Below are 15884 nucleotides of genomic sequence, written 5' to 3'. Positions count from 1 at the left end.
GAAAGGAAAACAAAGTTTGATATACATCTAAAAGGAGTTCCAGTTAAAATAACTGAATATAGAGACCAGGAAGAAGCAAGATTCAGAGAGAATGGTTAATTCCAGATTTAACTATTAGTCCTCAGAATGAAGAAGTAAACTAAGGTACTGATCAATCTAAATGAAAATTCTACATCCTAATGAACCCAACTGGCCGAGATAAAGAACTCAAAAAACTTTACACCAAAAATACAAATAACCCAATCAATAAATGGGTTAAGGAACTGAGCAGACACTTCACAGAAGATGATCTACAAGCAATCAACAGATATATGAAAAAATGTTCAACATCTCTAGTAATAAGAGAAATGCAAATCAAAAGTACCCTAAGATTTCATCTCACTCCAATTAGAATGTCTAATTATCAAGAATATAAGCAATAATAGGTGTTGGCGAGGATGTGGGGAAAGAGGTACACTCATACATTGCTGGTAGGGTTGCAAATTCGTGCAGTCACTCTGGAAAGCAGTATGAAGATTCCTTAGAAAAGTTGGAATGGAACCACCATTTGACCCAGCTATCCCATTCCTTGGCCTATACCCAAAGGACTTAAAATCAGCATACTACAGTGATGCAGCCACATCAATGTTTATAGCAGCTCAATTCACAATAGTTAGATTGTGGAACCAACCTAGATGCCCTTCAATAGATGAATGGATAAAGAAACTGTGGTATATATACACAATGGAACATTATTCAGCCATAAAGAAGAATAAAAAGATGGCATTTGCAGGTAATTGGATGGAGTTGGAGAATACCGTGCTGAGTAAAATAAGCCAATCCCAAAAAACCAAAGGTTGAATGTTTTCTCTGGTAAGTAGATGATAATACACAATGGGGGTCGGGAGGTAAGGGAAGAATGGAGGAACTTTGGATTGTATAGAGAGAAACGAGGGTTGGGGAGGGGATGGGGGAAGGAAAGATAATGGAATGAGACAAACATGATTACCCTACTACATGTATGATTACACAAACAGTGAAACTCTACATTGCATACAACCAGAGAAATGAAAAGTTGTACCCCATTTGTGTACAATGAATCGGAAAAAAAATGCTATTTAAAAAAAAATCACAAAAACAATTGAGATAAAGATTAAATGCCTACAAAGTAAAACCAGACTGAGAATAGATTTCAAAAAGTATCTATAGAGAACAAAAATAAAGGATTATTATCTTTAGATTACTGTCAACTCAAAATTGTAAAGCCAGCAAGATTATTATTAAGTCAACAAATATTAATCAAATCTCTACAATAAGCCAGACTCTGATTGGGTGCTCATAGTACAAGGGAGATAAAAAAAGATAAAGTCCCTGACTTCTTACAGTTTACATTCTAGTAAGAATTCTTTCATGAATTAGAAATATTTCACAAGTCTCTGCTCTCTTGGTGTCTAGAAATGTTCATCTCATAGATAATTAAGAACTTAGAATACTTAGTTTTCTACAGTATATATTTTTAAATAACTTACAGCATACCCTTTACGTTCCTAATCTGTGGCACATGAAACCTCTGAAATTGTATAAAAATGTAAGTGTCTTTCTGTACATGAGCAATTCTCTATGAAGGATGTCCATTCTGTCATCAGAGTCTTAAAGAAATCTATGACTCAAAAGGATTAGAACCACTTTTCTCTGACTCAGCTACTCTGTGGTGCTAATCTTTTGTTTTCCACAATACCTTATCAGTCATCTTTCATTCCTTTTCACCCATTATTCTCTGTGTTATGACTTCTTCATGAATGTAAGGAAACTGCATGAATGAAAAGGCTGTCTTATGGACCAGCATCTAGGGCAGTAACTAACACATGGTACTAAACAAAAATTATTTTACCACTGAAATGAATTACTAAATATATCTCTGAAATATACTCTCTTACTATAGAATTTAAAAATCTATCTTAGATAAAGAAATTATCTCTTCTTAGTTGAATTTTTTAATGTTGCCTATCAATTCTATTAAGGAACTTTAAAAGATTTTAATGTAAATATGTTCTTAAAATATGAACTTGGTGGTAGAATTAAACCTTGATTATATATATACATATATTTTACAGATATATATATAAAATAAAGAATATCAGACTAGGTAATATTAACTTTATTTCTGTCAACTTAGAAATTCAGAAGCCTAACCAATTATATTATTAAATGTACTCACTCAGTCTTTGGAGATAGTACCATTGGTGTTTTAATGTTTAAGTAGGTATATCATAAAAATTCATCCTTAAACATTTTTCCTATAAGAAATGGCAGCAGAGGCAGAGTATGAAATTCAACATACAGAGAGAGAACTAGATATACAGATATAGATACATAACCTATCAGAGAAGAAAATGTAAGCTTACAGAAAAAAAAGTCATGAAGGGCACAGGACAATGAATCACTTTCCTACTAAAATAAGAGAAAGTCAGTCCTACCGGACAAAAACAAACCAGATAGTACCCAAGGTTCTTTTAAATATTTAAGTTATCCTTTAAAACAGAGATGGAAAATATTCTCAAATTCAAGTAGTTTCCCTTTTTCCTTTGTTCTTTAAGAAAATGTAATTTTTAAAAAATTAAAAAGCATCTGGAAAAACTCAGTTAAAAAAAGAGAGAGCGCATTACTTACCAAGTTGGCCATATAAATTGTGAGCAGCCCTCTCCTGTAAATAATTTTAAAAAGAGAATAAGATTAAACTTCAATTTGATTCAATAGTCACTTTATCATGTTTTAGAAATCTATCAAAATAATTATCATGAATTAGAAAATATACTGGTATCTTAAAAAAAATTGGTGGATGATGTTGAACTAATTTCCTAGTGCCTTTCTTAATAGCTGAATCTAAATAGTTCTCTAAGTCATTCTCCTTAATGATCAGAGTATGTTTGCTAAAAGAATTCCTGTTTTTTTCAGACACGATTTCACTTCATTGTTCAGATTGTCCAGGCTGGTCTCCAACTCGTAATCCCCATTTTTTGGCCTGCCAAGCAACTAGGTCTACAGCACACATATAGGCCACCACACCCAGTTTATGCTACAGAACTCTAAAGTGGGTAAAAAAAAAGAATCTTAACAAATTCAACTTGCCAAAAAATCAAATCCATAACAATCATGACTAAATGCAAATTTATCCTCCAAAATTCAAGTTTTCTATTTGTTTTGTACACAAATCATTTATTTCATTAGATGTCATTACAAATTATATGAAATCACCTTGGTTCTAATTTCATTGTGAAATGAAAAATTAGGAATTAGGGAACTTTATCAAGCCAAAGGACAATGAAAATTACAAAACACTCCTTTACAGAAAAATTGTATATTCATCAAGCTTATTTAATGATAATTCAGGCAGAAACTCAGGAACTATTTTTCTCTTAATCAGTTTAATTTATATAGTATATGAGGAATGAATGAAATACATCACATTCACTAGGAAAAAAGTCTTTAACATGTTTTAAGAGTTCAACAGCAGAGATCAAATAATAAACTCCGGAAAATTTCAAAAACATCTTTGGGTTTGAGAGTTGCACACTTTGAGTACTCAAAAACAAAAATACTTTAAGCCAGGGACAGTGGCACACACTTGTAATTCCAGCAGCTCAGGAGGCTAATGCAGGAGGATGGAGAGTTCAAAGCCAGCCTCAACTTAGCAACTTAGCAAGGCCCTCAGAAGCTTAGGGCTGGGGATGTGGTTAAGTGCCCCTGGGTTCAATTCCTGGAACAAAAAACTTAAAACATGAAACCAGTACCAATATCAAATTGCTTTCATTTAAATATTCTAGGTCTGTATATTAATATTGTCAATGAAATCTTCTTGTCAAATATATATATATAATACTGATTGTTCATTATGTAAAATGGCTTAGTAGATTTTTAATATTCCCAAAGCCAATGTGATTTAACTGAACAGTGCTAAAGTGAGGTTAGGAAATCAGGGTCCTAGCTAACTTTATTTCTCTGGCCCTCTGTCACTTTGCATTTAAAAAATAATTTACATTTAACCATCAAAATATAAAACATAATATTAAACCTACTCTAGTTGAAAAATAAGAGGGTACAGGTACCATTGTGCCAAACAGGCTAGGGAATCTCCCCCCTCCACTGGTCTTAATGTACCTTAGCAAAACACCAGAATCCTACTGCTTCTTCAAATAAAGACCTAAAAATCAGTGGCAAGATGATCTGTAAAGTTACTTTTGTGTCTTCTTTTCTATGATTTCTATATGTGGATTAAAATTTTCTTCCTAATCCTGTTAAACTTTGCCAGTTCCTACCAAATTATAAAGCAAAAATGTTCCAATATTACTTATTTTTAATAAATTATATAAAGAAAAATTGGAAAAATTAATATCCACAAGTTAAATACATACACAGAAAAAAATAAAATGCTTCTCAAGAGATACCTATTTTTATCAAAAACTGGTTAAAAATGAAGAAAAAATAATATTCTTTAGTTATAAATTCCAAAATAAAAATATTTCTGTTCTTTCAGCAGCTCATATATTTCATTATGAAGAATTCTAAGATATGATGCTATTTTTAAAAACAATTGTTCTACTAACCTTATTTTATAATACTGAATAGTAATGCAGCTATAGTTTCATCACTAACTTCCATCAACCTGTAAATAAAACTGTTTATCTTTAACCATGGGACAAAAATTATCTTGTGTACTTTTCTATTTCCACAAACCTGCTGGCATCTAAGAGGCACTAAATAAATAATTGTAGAATTACTAAACATATAACCATCAAAGTATTTCTAGGAACTCAGTCTTATAAAACACAACATAATACAGATATATATTTTAGACATATACCTGCAAAAACAGACAAGAAAGAGGAAGAACCAACTAATGATACTAATTCATTAGCAAGCAAAGAAGTGATAAGATTGCCTTACACTTATATATAAGGTATAATCAATATTATAAAATCAGATTTTATTCTCCCAATAGTATTATCAGGCATAAGAAATAATTGTCCTTACTCTATTGAAGACCAATAATCAAAGAAGTTAAGTGGTGGGCTGGTGTTTTGGCTCAGAGTTAAAAGTACTCGCCTAGCACGTGTAAGGCACTGAGTTTGATCCTCAGCACCACATAAAAATAAAATAAAAACTAAGGTGTTGTGTCCATCTAAAACTAAAAAAAAAAAAAAAAAGAAAAAAAAATTAAAGTTAAGTGGTTTCCTTAAAAAATGTATTAATAGCAAAGACAAAATGGAATTAAGAGTCAGATCACTGGACTCCAGTTTTAGATTCTAACCCCATGAACTGCTTCTCCAGAAGGAAATTTTTATAGTACCAACTTACTTCTTAAATCTGAAACTCAATGACTTGTTTAATATGGTATCTTAACAGGTTTCTGTGCTGTGAGGATGAATAAAGCCTTGACACGACATGCTCTTACCATTATGAAAAAACAGCATGTATTATTATTACTTTGTGCCCTATTCTGATCGCAAGTTTCAATTTATCCTTCCCTATATCACTTCATTCCCAGTCTTTCTCCAATCTAGCAAAGTTCAGTATTCATAGTTGAGTATTCATATTCATATGCAGAGGTATTATCTAAAAAAGCTACAGACTATAAGCATTCCTATAAGAAAATATTAAATAATTAAATTTTATATAACATTTTAATAGATTAAAATATCCTTATATACTGCCCAAATTCTCAAATTCTAAGCATTATCTTCTAACATCATTATCATTTCTTTTTTTTTTATTAAAATATTTTTTATTTTTACAGACACATTTTGATTCATTGTACACAAATGGGGTACAACTTTTCATTTCTATGGTTGTTACACAATGTAGATTCACACCATTCATGTAATCATACATATGTATAGGGTAATACTGTCTGTTTCATTCTACTGCTTTTCCATTCCCACCCCCTCCCACACCTTTTCCTCTACACCATCCAAAGTTCCTTCATTCTTCTCTCCCCGCAACCACCCTCTATCGTTATATATTGTCATGCACTTATCAGAGGAAACATTCAGCCTTTGGTTTTTTAATTGATGAACAATGCTTTTTTTGAAACTTCAGTGCAAAAAAGAAACTTCATTGCATATATTCCTTAGCTGGCCTTCTCAAAATTTTGAAAGACATTGTGTAACACATTTCAAAACTGAGGTCACTGGGAAGTATAATAGGAACAATATTACCTCTAAATTCTAAACAATTGTATATCCTATATATACATATAAAAAATACTTAATATTTTCTAAATAAGGAGATATTAGAGATTAAAACAAAGACAAGGTGAAAGTTCCTAAAAATTGTAATTGATGCTATTTAATCATCACAAAGATACTTCAAGATGTAAGATTTTCATCTGTCAAAATGTTTAGAAGAGTATAAAAATACTTCTTTAAGGAAAAGGAATAAACAAGATAAACTTCCAATCTAAAGCAAGAGTCTACGATCCTATTCTATCATATATTGTACATAATACAGAGTTGACTTTTCAGAAGACTTCAAGGTCTTGCCACTGAAACTTAAAGATACTAAGAATTTATAGGCCAAATTCTTAATTCTTTTGTTTACACCTTGTATACACTTCAATCATTTTGGTCATTTGTGCTTATTAGGAGCTTCAAAACTACTAGCATGCAATTTAATAACCAATAAGTATGTTTGAGAGAAATATGCAATTTTTGATATTTTAATACATATCCATGTTTCAGCATACTGTAGTTTTTAATTTATCTAAACTAATACAAAGTATCAAATCGAATTCCATAGCAATTCTACAAAACAAAATCCATCAGAACAACTTCTTTCTAAACCACAAAAAAAGCACTTCCTAAAATAAGAAAGAGAGGACTAGTTCTTAACAGCCCTCCTAGGGATAAACTCCATGTTACAATGCTTCCTGCTGAGTTACTATGATCAGGGTTCTTTGTTGCACAAATTTTTTAAGCAACCCTGGAAACAACTTCAAAGCTTTCTCAGAACCCTACAATGATGTGATTAAGATTTAAGTAAGCCTCCCTCTTACTAGGTGTCAGGAAGTAGCAGGCAAAGCATATTTAACTCTGTGAAAAGAGGGAGAGAAGAAGGGAAGGAGGGACTAATGGAGGGGTGGAGGGATGGAGAGATAGAGCAATGGAGGGATAGAGGGATGAAGGGATGGAGGGATGCATGAATAGAGAGAGGAAAAAAGGTAGGGAAGAAAGAGTTAAGCAATACAGATGAACATATATTTATGGATACAGGCAGATCTTCATCCACACATCTACATGTATATCCAAATAAGTGGACAGGTAGGTAGGTAGATAGAGATCTATAGTGTATGTTCTCACCTCATTAAATACTTTTTGAAAAAGTGATTACACAACTGAATACAAATGTATATAATATGGGAGTAAAATTTTCTTCATTAAATAAAGCTTTTAAGGTTTAAAAAGTAGGACTTTCACTATTTACAATTTGCGAAGGGAAAAAAAAAACTCCTAATCTTCCACAATGTATCTCTTCCACACTCATGACTGACAGTTACAGAAAGACTGACTCAACTGTACACATTTCAGTTAGCTCCTTAAGTAGCTGTTTCCCAACTTGCAACCTCAGACCTCTTCTTATTCTGGGTCTTACTACTCCAATGTATCCCACAGCTACAATGACCACCTTTTAGAAGAAAACTTCCAATTTTAGTTAATCACCATCTATGCCTGAATCTGGACATATTTCCAGCAGCCTACTAGCCATTTCCACTAGCATATCATTGATTTTCTCTGAATTAAAGACATAATTATAAATTCCTTTTTCTTATAAGAAAAACTACAATGCTAACATGTTGCATTTTAAAATGCACAAAATTTCACCCTTTGTAAATTATGAACTATTAAGGAATGTTGGCATTTAATGAAATCTTAATACCAATCTGTAGTAACTATATTTTTTTCCGAGCACATTAGGCCACTACATTAACTCTTACAAGACATACTATAAGGCAGCATGTAAAGAGATAAAGCAAAATGGTTAGTTTTTCTGTTTTAAAGTTTAACCCAAAAAAAAAAAAAAATCTGCTTTGTAAAATTGTCACTAACTTTTAAACAAACAACACTCACTAGAAAGCTAAGACCACTTTCAACCAGATCCAAGGAGGAGCTGTGGTTGAAATACAGCTTTCAACATAAAGAACTACAGAGCTACTCCCCAGTATTATAAACTGCATCACCTAATAAACAGAACTAAAGCAACACATAGAGTACAATTATCCGAAAGTCAAATCAAGGAAAAAATCAACTTTTCTTCAGCAAGCATATGACAGCAGTTATAAAGAAGATAAACAAAGCCAGACTTAAATTTTTTATTGTCTTTTAAACAATAAAAACTCTTTCAATGAATATTTAAACTAGCTCATAATTTATAACACCAGAAACATTCTATAAACAACCAGTGTCTAACAAATCAAGCAATAATAATTGAGCAAATGCTCATTTTCAGGAAAATGAAAGGAAAAAGCTTTTCTAAAACTTCACTTATCAAAAATGAACATGAAATAGGAAATAAACCACAACCCAAATCTATGTCATCCTCTTCCAGGAAAGTACTTTCTATGCCCTAAGAAGTTATTGCTTTAAATATTAATTACACACTTCTACATTGGTGTTATTGTACTTGAACTAATGATATTACTCAATGAAAGGAAAAAACAATATTTAAATCCTATGATAAAAGTTTCTAGGATTGACCCAGACAGATTTCTACATTTTGTGGAGTGGTAAAATATTAACAGTAAGAAGTTGTAAATTTAAACATGTATATTGTAATCCATACAGCAAGCAATGAAAAAAGACAATACCAAAAATATTAAAATGGATTTTTTTTAAATTCACATAATGTAAAGGAAGGAGGAACATAGAAATGAAAAACAGGAAATAATAAAATTCAGATCTATCCTAGCTCTATCAATAAAGAAAATGTTAATGGACCAAATACTCTAATTAAAAGGCAAAAACTAGGGCAAGGGTTGTGGCTCAGTGGTAGAGCACTTACCTCTCATGTGTGAGGCACTGGGATTGATCTCAGTACCACATTAATAAATAAATAAATAAATAAACAATAAAGTTATGATGTCTATCTACAACTAAAAATGTTTTTTAAAAGGCAAAAACTAGTACAATCAATGTAAAAAAGATCAGAAGACCCAACTACATGCTATTTGTAAAAATATATATTTTGCTATAAAGAAAGAGATGCTTGAAATTAATTAGAAAGAAAAATGTAGATTATACAAGTAGTAAGCATGAGAAGGATAAGTAGTTATATTAATATCAAATAAAAATAGACTTTAGAACAAATAATATCTGAGCTACAGAACATTTCATATGGATGAAAGCTTCAAATGATCATGAAGAAATGGCAATCATAAGCAATAAAAGCAACACAGAAATTAACAGATTTAAAGAGAAATAAATAATTTCAGAATTATAGCTGAAGATTTTACAACTTTCTCTTAGCAAACGATAAGCCTAAACCAAAGAAATTAATGAAAATATAGATCAGTAGTTCTCAACAAAGACTGATTCGTCCTATGGGGACATCTGGAAATGGTTAGAGATATTTTTAGTTGTTTCAACTTTGTGAGAATGTAGTGGTATGTATGGTATAAAGCACAAGACAGCCTTCTGGATAAAGGATGATCTGTACTAAAAGGTATCAATAATGCCAAGGTTGGAAATGTAGATAACATTATGAACAACGTTGACCTAAAAAGAAAAACCACATGATTATATCAATTGATGAAGAAAAAATAATTAACAAAGTACTATACCTATTCATAATAAACGTTCTCAGCAAATTAGAAATGAGTATGAACTTTCTACACCTAATAAGGCACATCTAAAAAAAAACACCTTACAACTAACATTATGCTTAATAGTAAAACACTGAGTGCCATCCCCAAGATCAAAAGCAAGGCAAGAATGTCGCAATACAATAAAGCAAGAAAAAGAAATAAAGGACATACAGAGTGGAAAAATAAAACTAAAAACTTTTCCATTCATAGGTTACACAAATGTCTATATAAAAAATCTCAAAGAATGTACCAAAATCTTCCAACTAATAAGTGAAATCAGAGCTGGGGATGTGGCTCAGTGGTAGAGCATTTGTATAACATGTGCTAGGCCCTGGGTTTAATTCCCACTACCAAAGAAAAACAGAAACAAAAACATAAGTTCAACAAGGTTGCAAAAGTGAAGATGGACAAATGACATATACAGTGGCAACAAGCATGTGGAAAATGAAATTTAAAGCATAATACTCCCCTGTGGGGAACCATTCTTGCCTAGCAGAATCAGACTTGGCTGAGCCATGGGATACAGAGGTCTGACTCCCAGGAACTGGTGGTTATGAGAGACTGTTTCAGATAACCTAGGAGTAAGTGGCCCTGTATGAAAGTGGCTTACCATCTGGGGATATGCTAGTTCCCTAAGCAAATGGCTTCCCTAACTCCACTCCACTCTGTTCCTCACAGAAGCCCCTCCTGGTCCAGGTCCCTTTACCTGTGTAACTATAAATAAAGGTGAACGTGGGATTCTCCATCTTGTTGGAGGTCAGATCTGGTATAGCTCAATCCATCGCACCCCCTTCCAATTGAAAAGAGTTTTGGCTCTTGTGTGTTTATTGATATGTTTATTAGTAATTAATTGATTTATTGCCTGTACTGCAGTCCTCCAGCAGTTAACCCTTCTCTCATCCACACTGGACGTGGCTTGAAATCCCCGCACTCCTCTACCACACATCATACATAAAAATTAACTCAAGTGGATGAAAGACCTACATGTAAAAGCTAAAACTATAAAACTTTTAAAGAAAACCAGGGGTAAATCTTTGTGTTTGTAGTGGTTTCTTAAAGCAAAAATACAATAAACAAAAAAAAATTAAAAAATAGATAAACTGAGTTTGCAAAAATTAAAAACTGTTATGCTTTGAAGAACATTATCAAGAAATTGAGAAGACAAACACATTTCGCATGAGAAAACATCTGCAAATTATATATCCAGCAAGGAACTATATATAGAATATCTAAAGACACTTACAAAAGCTGGGAATATAGCTCAGTGTTAGAATGCATGCCTAGTATGCCCAAGTTTGATCCCCAGTAACAAAACAAAACAAAAAAAATACTTAATAATTAAAACAAAACCCAAATTAAAAATTTAAAACTGAGCACTAGATCTGAACAGATATTTCTCCAAAAAGGATATGCAGATAGCCAAAATGTACATGAAAATATTCTCAATACTTTTGGTCATCTGAGTAATGCAAATGAAAGCCATAATGAGAGACCACTTCACACTCACTGGGATGACTACAATCAGAAAAACATACCATAAGGAGTGCTGGCCAGGAATTAAGAGAAATTAGACACTTCATACACTGTTGGAGGGAATGGAAAATATGCAATCACTTTAGTAAACACTTTGGCAGTTCCTCAAAAGGTTAAAAAGAGTTACCATATAAGCCAGTAATTCCACAACTCAGTACAACACAGAAAAATGAAAATACTATATCCACAAAAACAGGTGTATGAAAATGTTCATAACAGCATTATTCATAACCAAGAAGTAGAAAACAATCCAAATTTCTATCACAATAAACAGATAAGTAAAATGTGGAATAGTCATATAATGGATTATTATTTGGAATAAAAAGCGATGAAATAATGATACATATAACATCTTTGACTCTTAAAATCAATATCCTAAGTAAAAGAGGTCAGTCACCAATGACCACATACAGTGTAATTCCATTTATATGAAATAACTATAATAGATAAACATATAGACACATAAAATTGATCAATGATAGCCTAATGCTGGGAGAGTGGGAAATAAATGATACCTGGGGAAGAGTGACAGTTAACAGGTTTATTTTTGAGGTGAAAATTTCTAAAATTGTGTTGATTGAACTACTCTGTAAATCTATTTAAACCAAGGAATCATGTATGCTTTTAAAAAGAATGAATTAAATGGATATGAATATATGACTCAATAAAGTTACCACAAAAATAATACCATTTGCAATTGTTTCCCCAAAGGGAAATACTTTTTTGTAAATGTTAACAAAACATACATAAGATGTATTCTACATATTATAAAGACAGATGAAAGAAATTAAAGATTTAAATAAATTAGGAAGTCATACCATGTTCATCAATAAAGCAGACAAAAAATGGAAACAACAAAAATGTCCCTAAAAGGCTAATGTTTAAACAAACTCTAGTACATTCATGTAATGGAATACTACTTAGCAATAAAAAGAAACGAACCAGTGATACAGTTAACACCTTAGATGGATCTCATAGGCATAATACTTAGTTTGGGGGGGAAAAAAAAAGTCTATGTAAAAAAGGTTATGTATTGCACAATTTCATTTATATAATTTTCTAATTTCCTAAAAATGACATAAATATATAAGTAGAAAACAGGAAGTGGAGAAGAGGAGTGAAATTACAAAGGGACAGAACAAGGGACATATTTAGTGATAATGAAACAGGTTTATCTACAGTGGTGGTGGTAAAACAAATCATACATGAGGAGAAACTGCATAGAACTATATACATTATAAATGATATGAGTGCATGTAAAAGCTGGGGAATAATTAATAAGATCTATAATATAGGAAAGTAATGTCAACCTCCTCATTTTATATTATACTATGTAAGATGTGAACATTAAAAAGAATGGTCATTTCAAAATTAAAAGTTGAAAATAGACCACATAGTGATATAGTAAAGATACTGGAGTATAGTATAGTATAGAATAGAATAGTATACTATTGTTTCACAAACATAAAGACATACTAAGCAAATGCAAGCAAAAAGAAAGCAAGTGTTGTGATCTTGATATCTTAAAGCATAGAACTTATGCTAAAAGGCATTAGATGGAAAACATTTTTTAATGCTAGACATTCCATCTCCAGATGAAGTGTTGTGGTTTGGATATGAGGAGTTCCCCAAAAGCCCACATGTGAGACAATGCAAGAATGTTCAGAGGTAAAATGATTAGATTATTAGAGTTATAACTTAACTCTGATTAATTAATGCACTGATACACATTAACTGGGTGAGTGATAAGTGTAAGCAGGTAGGTTGTAGCTGGAAGAAGTAGGTTACTGAGGGCATGCCCTTGAGGTTTATGTTTAGTCCCTAGTGAGCCAGAATACTCTCTATGCTTCCTGGTTGCCATGTTCTGAGCTGCTTCTCCTCTGGCCCAGAGATATGGAGTTAGTTGACCATGGAATGAAACTCTGAAACGATAAGCCAAAATAATCTTTCCTCCTCTATGTTCATCTTGTCAGATCTTTTGGTCACAGCAACAAACTAGCTAACTAAAGCATGAAGATAGAACCAAAATAACATAATAGTATAGATCTTATGACTATTTTTTCAACTTTTGAACCCTAATAATACACAATGCACTTTTTTTCAAGCATTCATAAAACAGTAACAAAAACTGGGTATAAATTAAGCCACAAAGAAAACTTTATGATAAAGTTTCATAAAGAGAAAATATCATAAACAATATTCTCAGGCAAGAAGGCACTAAAACTAGAAATTAGCAACAGAGGGCCTTTATCTGTTTATGCTTATTACAAAATAATTCTTATATCAAAGGAGAAATACAAACTAAAACTTCAGAATTTCTAGAAAGTGATGATAATGAATATTTTACATATCAGAATCTGTGGGACACAACTAAAGCAGTGATCAGAAGAAAACTCAGAGCCTTAAATACTAATAGTAATAGAACTTAAATAAGAACAAACTCCTAGAAGAAAATTTAAGGTCAACACTCCAGCATATAGGCACAGGAAACAACTTTCTCAATACAAAACTTAAAGCTCAGGAAGTAATGCCAAAAGTTAATATATTGGAATGTCATCAAATTAAAAAGCTTCTGCAATTGGAAACAATTGGGAATGTGAAGAGAGAACCTCCAGAATGGGAGAAAATCTTTGTTAGCTACTCTCTAACAGAGTATTATTATTTAGAATATATAAAGAGCTCAAAATACTTTAAACCAAAAAAATCAAATAACCCAATTAATAAATGGACAAATGAATTAAACAAACACTTCACAGAAGAAATACAAATGGCCAACAAATATATGAAAAATGTTCAAGATCATTAGCAATTAGGAAAATGCAAATTGAAACTGAGATTTCATTGCACACCAGTCAGAATGGCAGTCATCAAGAATACAAACAATAATAAATGCTGAAGAGGATGTCAAGAAAAAGGAATACTTTTACACTGTTGGTGTAAATTAGCAAAACCACTATGGAAATCAGTATAGAGGTTTCTTAAAAGACTGCACATATAACCACCACTGATCCAGCTATACCACACTTCAGTATTTATCCTCAAGAATTAAAATCATCATATTACAGTGATATATGCATACCCATGTTTATAGCAACATAATTCACAATAACCAAACTATGGAATCAAACTAGGTGTCCATCAACAGATGGATGGATGAAGAAAATGTGGTATATATACACAATGGAGTTTTATTCAGCCATAAAGAAAAATGAAATTATGTCATTTGTAGGGAAATGGATGGAACTAGAGACCATTATAATAAGCAAAATATATCAAACTCAGAAGGTCAAGGGTCATTATGTTTTCTCTCAGATGCAGAAGCTAGATAGAGAAATTGGGAAGCTAGAGAGGAAAAGAAAGGTGGAGTGGATCTCATGGAAAGCAAAGGCACCAAGAGGTGGGAAGTGTAGAGGAAGGGGGGAAATGCTGGGGAGCAACAGTGGCCAAACAATATTGTCATATTGTGTCATACATGTATAAATATATAACAACAAATTTCATCATTATGTACAACTACAATACACCAATTTTTAAAATGTGGAAAAAAATGAAAAAATAAAACAAATAGTATTGAACTAAAAAAGTTATAAAAATCAAAGCAGTCAAAAGAAAGTAAAAGTAAAAACACAATAAAAACAAGAATTCAATTAGAGCACCAAAAGAGAGTTAAAGGTATAGCTCAGTGGTAGAGCACTCACCTAACATGCATGAGGACCTGGATTTAATCAGGGTTTAAAAAATAAAAACAAAAATAAAAAACTGTAGAATCAATAAACAAAATAATTCACTGGGAAAGAACAAAATTACTAAATTAATAAAAATAAGAATGGCATAATTTTACAAAATAAGAAATAACACAGAAAACAAATAATTCAGTCAAATCACAACAGACTACTTTGTTCAACTTTAAGTAAATAAATATAAAAACCTTTTAAATTTGATAATTTCTGGAAAATTAATGTTTTTTTAAAAAACAGATAAGTTTCCAGCTCTTAGAGAAAGTTACTCAAGCCCTTTATTGTGTGAGTTGAAAGCTTAAACAGAACAATTTCCATACAGGAAACTGATAAATTTTTCTAAGAACTACCACCTAAAAGAATCATCAGACCCAAGAGATTTCAAAGAGGGAAAAAAAGCAACCTTAAAAGACCAGAAAATTCATTGCTATTTAAATTATTCAAGAACAAGGGAAAGAGGCAGAAAATTACATATTTTCTGAAGTAAATATTACACCAATACCCAAGCATGATAAAGAACAAGCACACACACAATTAGTAGCTGATCTCACAAATACTGATGTATTCCTGCAAATCCATTAATCTAATCCACCACAAATAACAAATGTATTGGAAATATCTGTTAATCATCACCTTCATCACATAGTCAACTTGGCCCATGGAGCTATGAACCTTTAGATGGCCTCAGCATCATCTACAAAGTATACTCTTATCAAGAATGTTTAATTTGAATCTAATCAAGCCTTTAGACCAAGTTTCAAGTTTACAGAAAATTCATT

At 31.8% G+C, this 15884-nt stretch overlaps 1 protein-coding gene across 1 annotated transcript in view; it reads right to left on the bottom strand.

Annotated features, from left to right (window-relative positions):
• The window catches only part of Tmem135 (transmembrane protein 135), a 221061-nt gene that overhangs the window by 176267 nt on the left and 28910 nt on the right, over positions 1–15884 (bottom strand). Inside the window, exon 4 of the mRNA XM_047518197.1 lies at positions 2650–2683. Within this exon, the coding sequence (XP_047374153.1) occupies positions 2650–2683 (34 nt within the window). The remainder of the gene's footprint in view (positions 1–2649; positions 2684–15884) is intronic.

Source organism: Sciurus carolinensis, chromosome 11 (assembly GCF_902686445.1).
Source record: "Sciurus carolinensis chromosome 11, mSciCar1.2, whole genome shotgun sequence".
Classification (NCBI taxonomy): Eukaryota; Metazoa; Chordata; class Mammalia; order Rodentia; family Sciuridae; genus Sciurus; species Sciurus carolinensis.
Note: the sequence above shows the minus strand (reverse complement) of the source record. Positions and strands in the feature narration are given on the sequence as shown.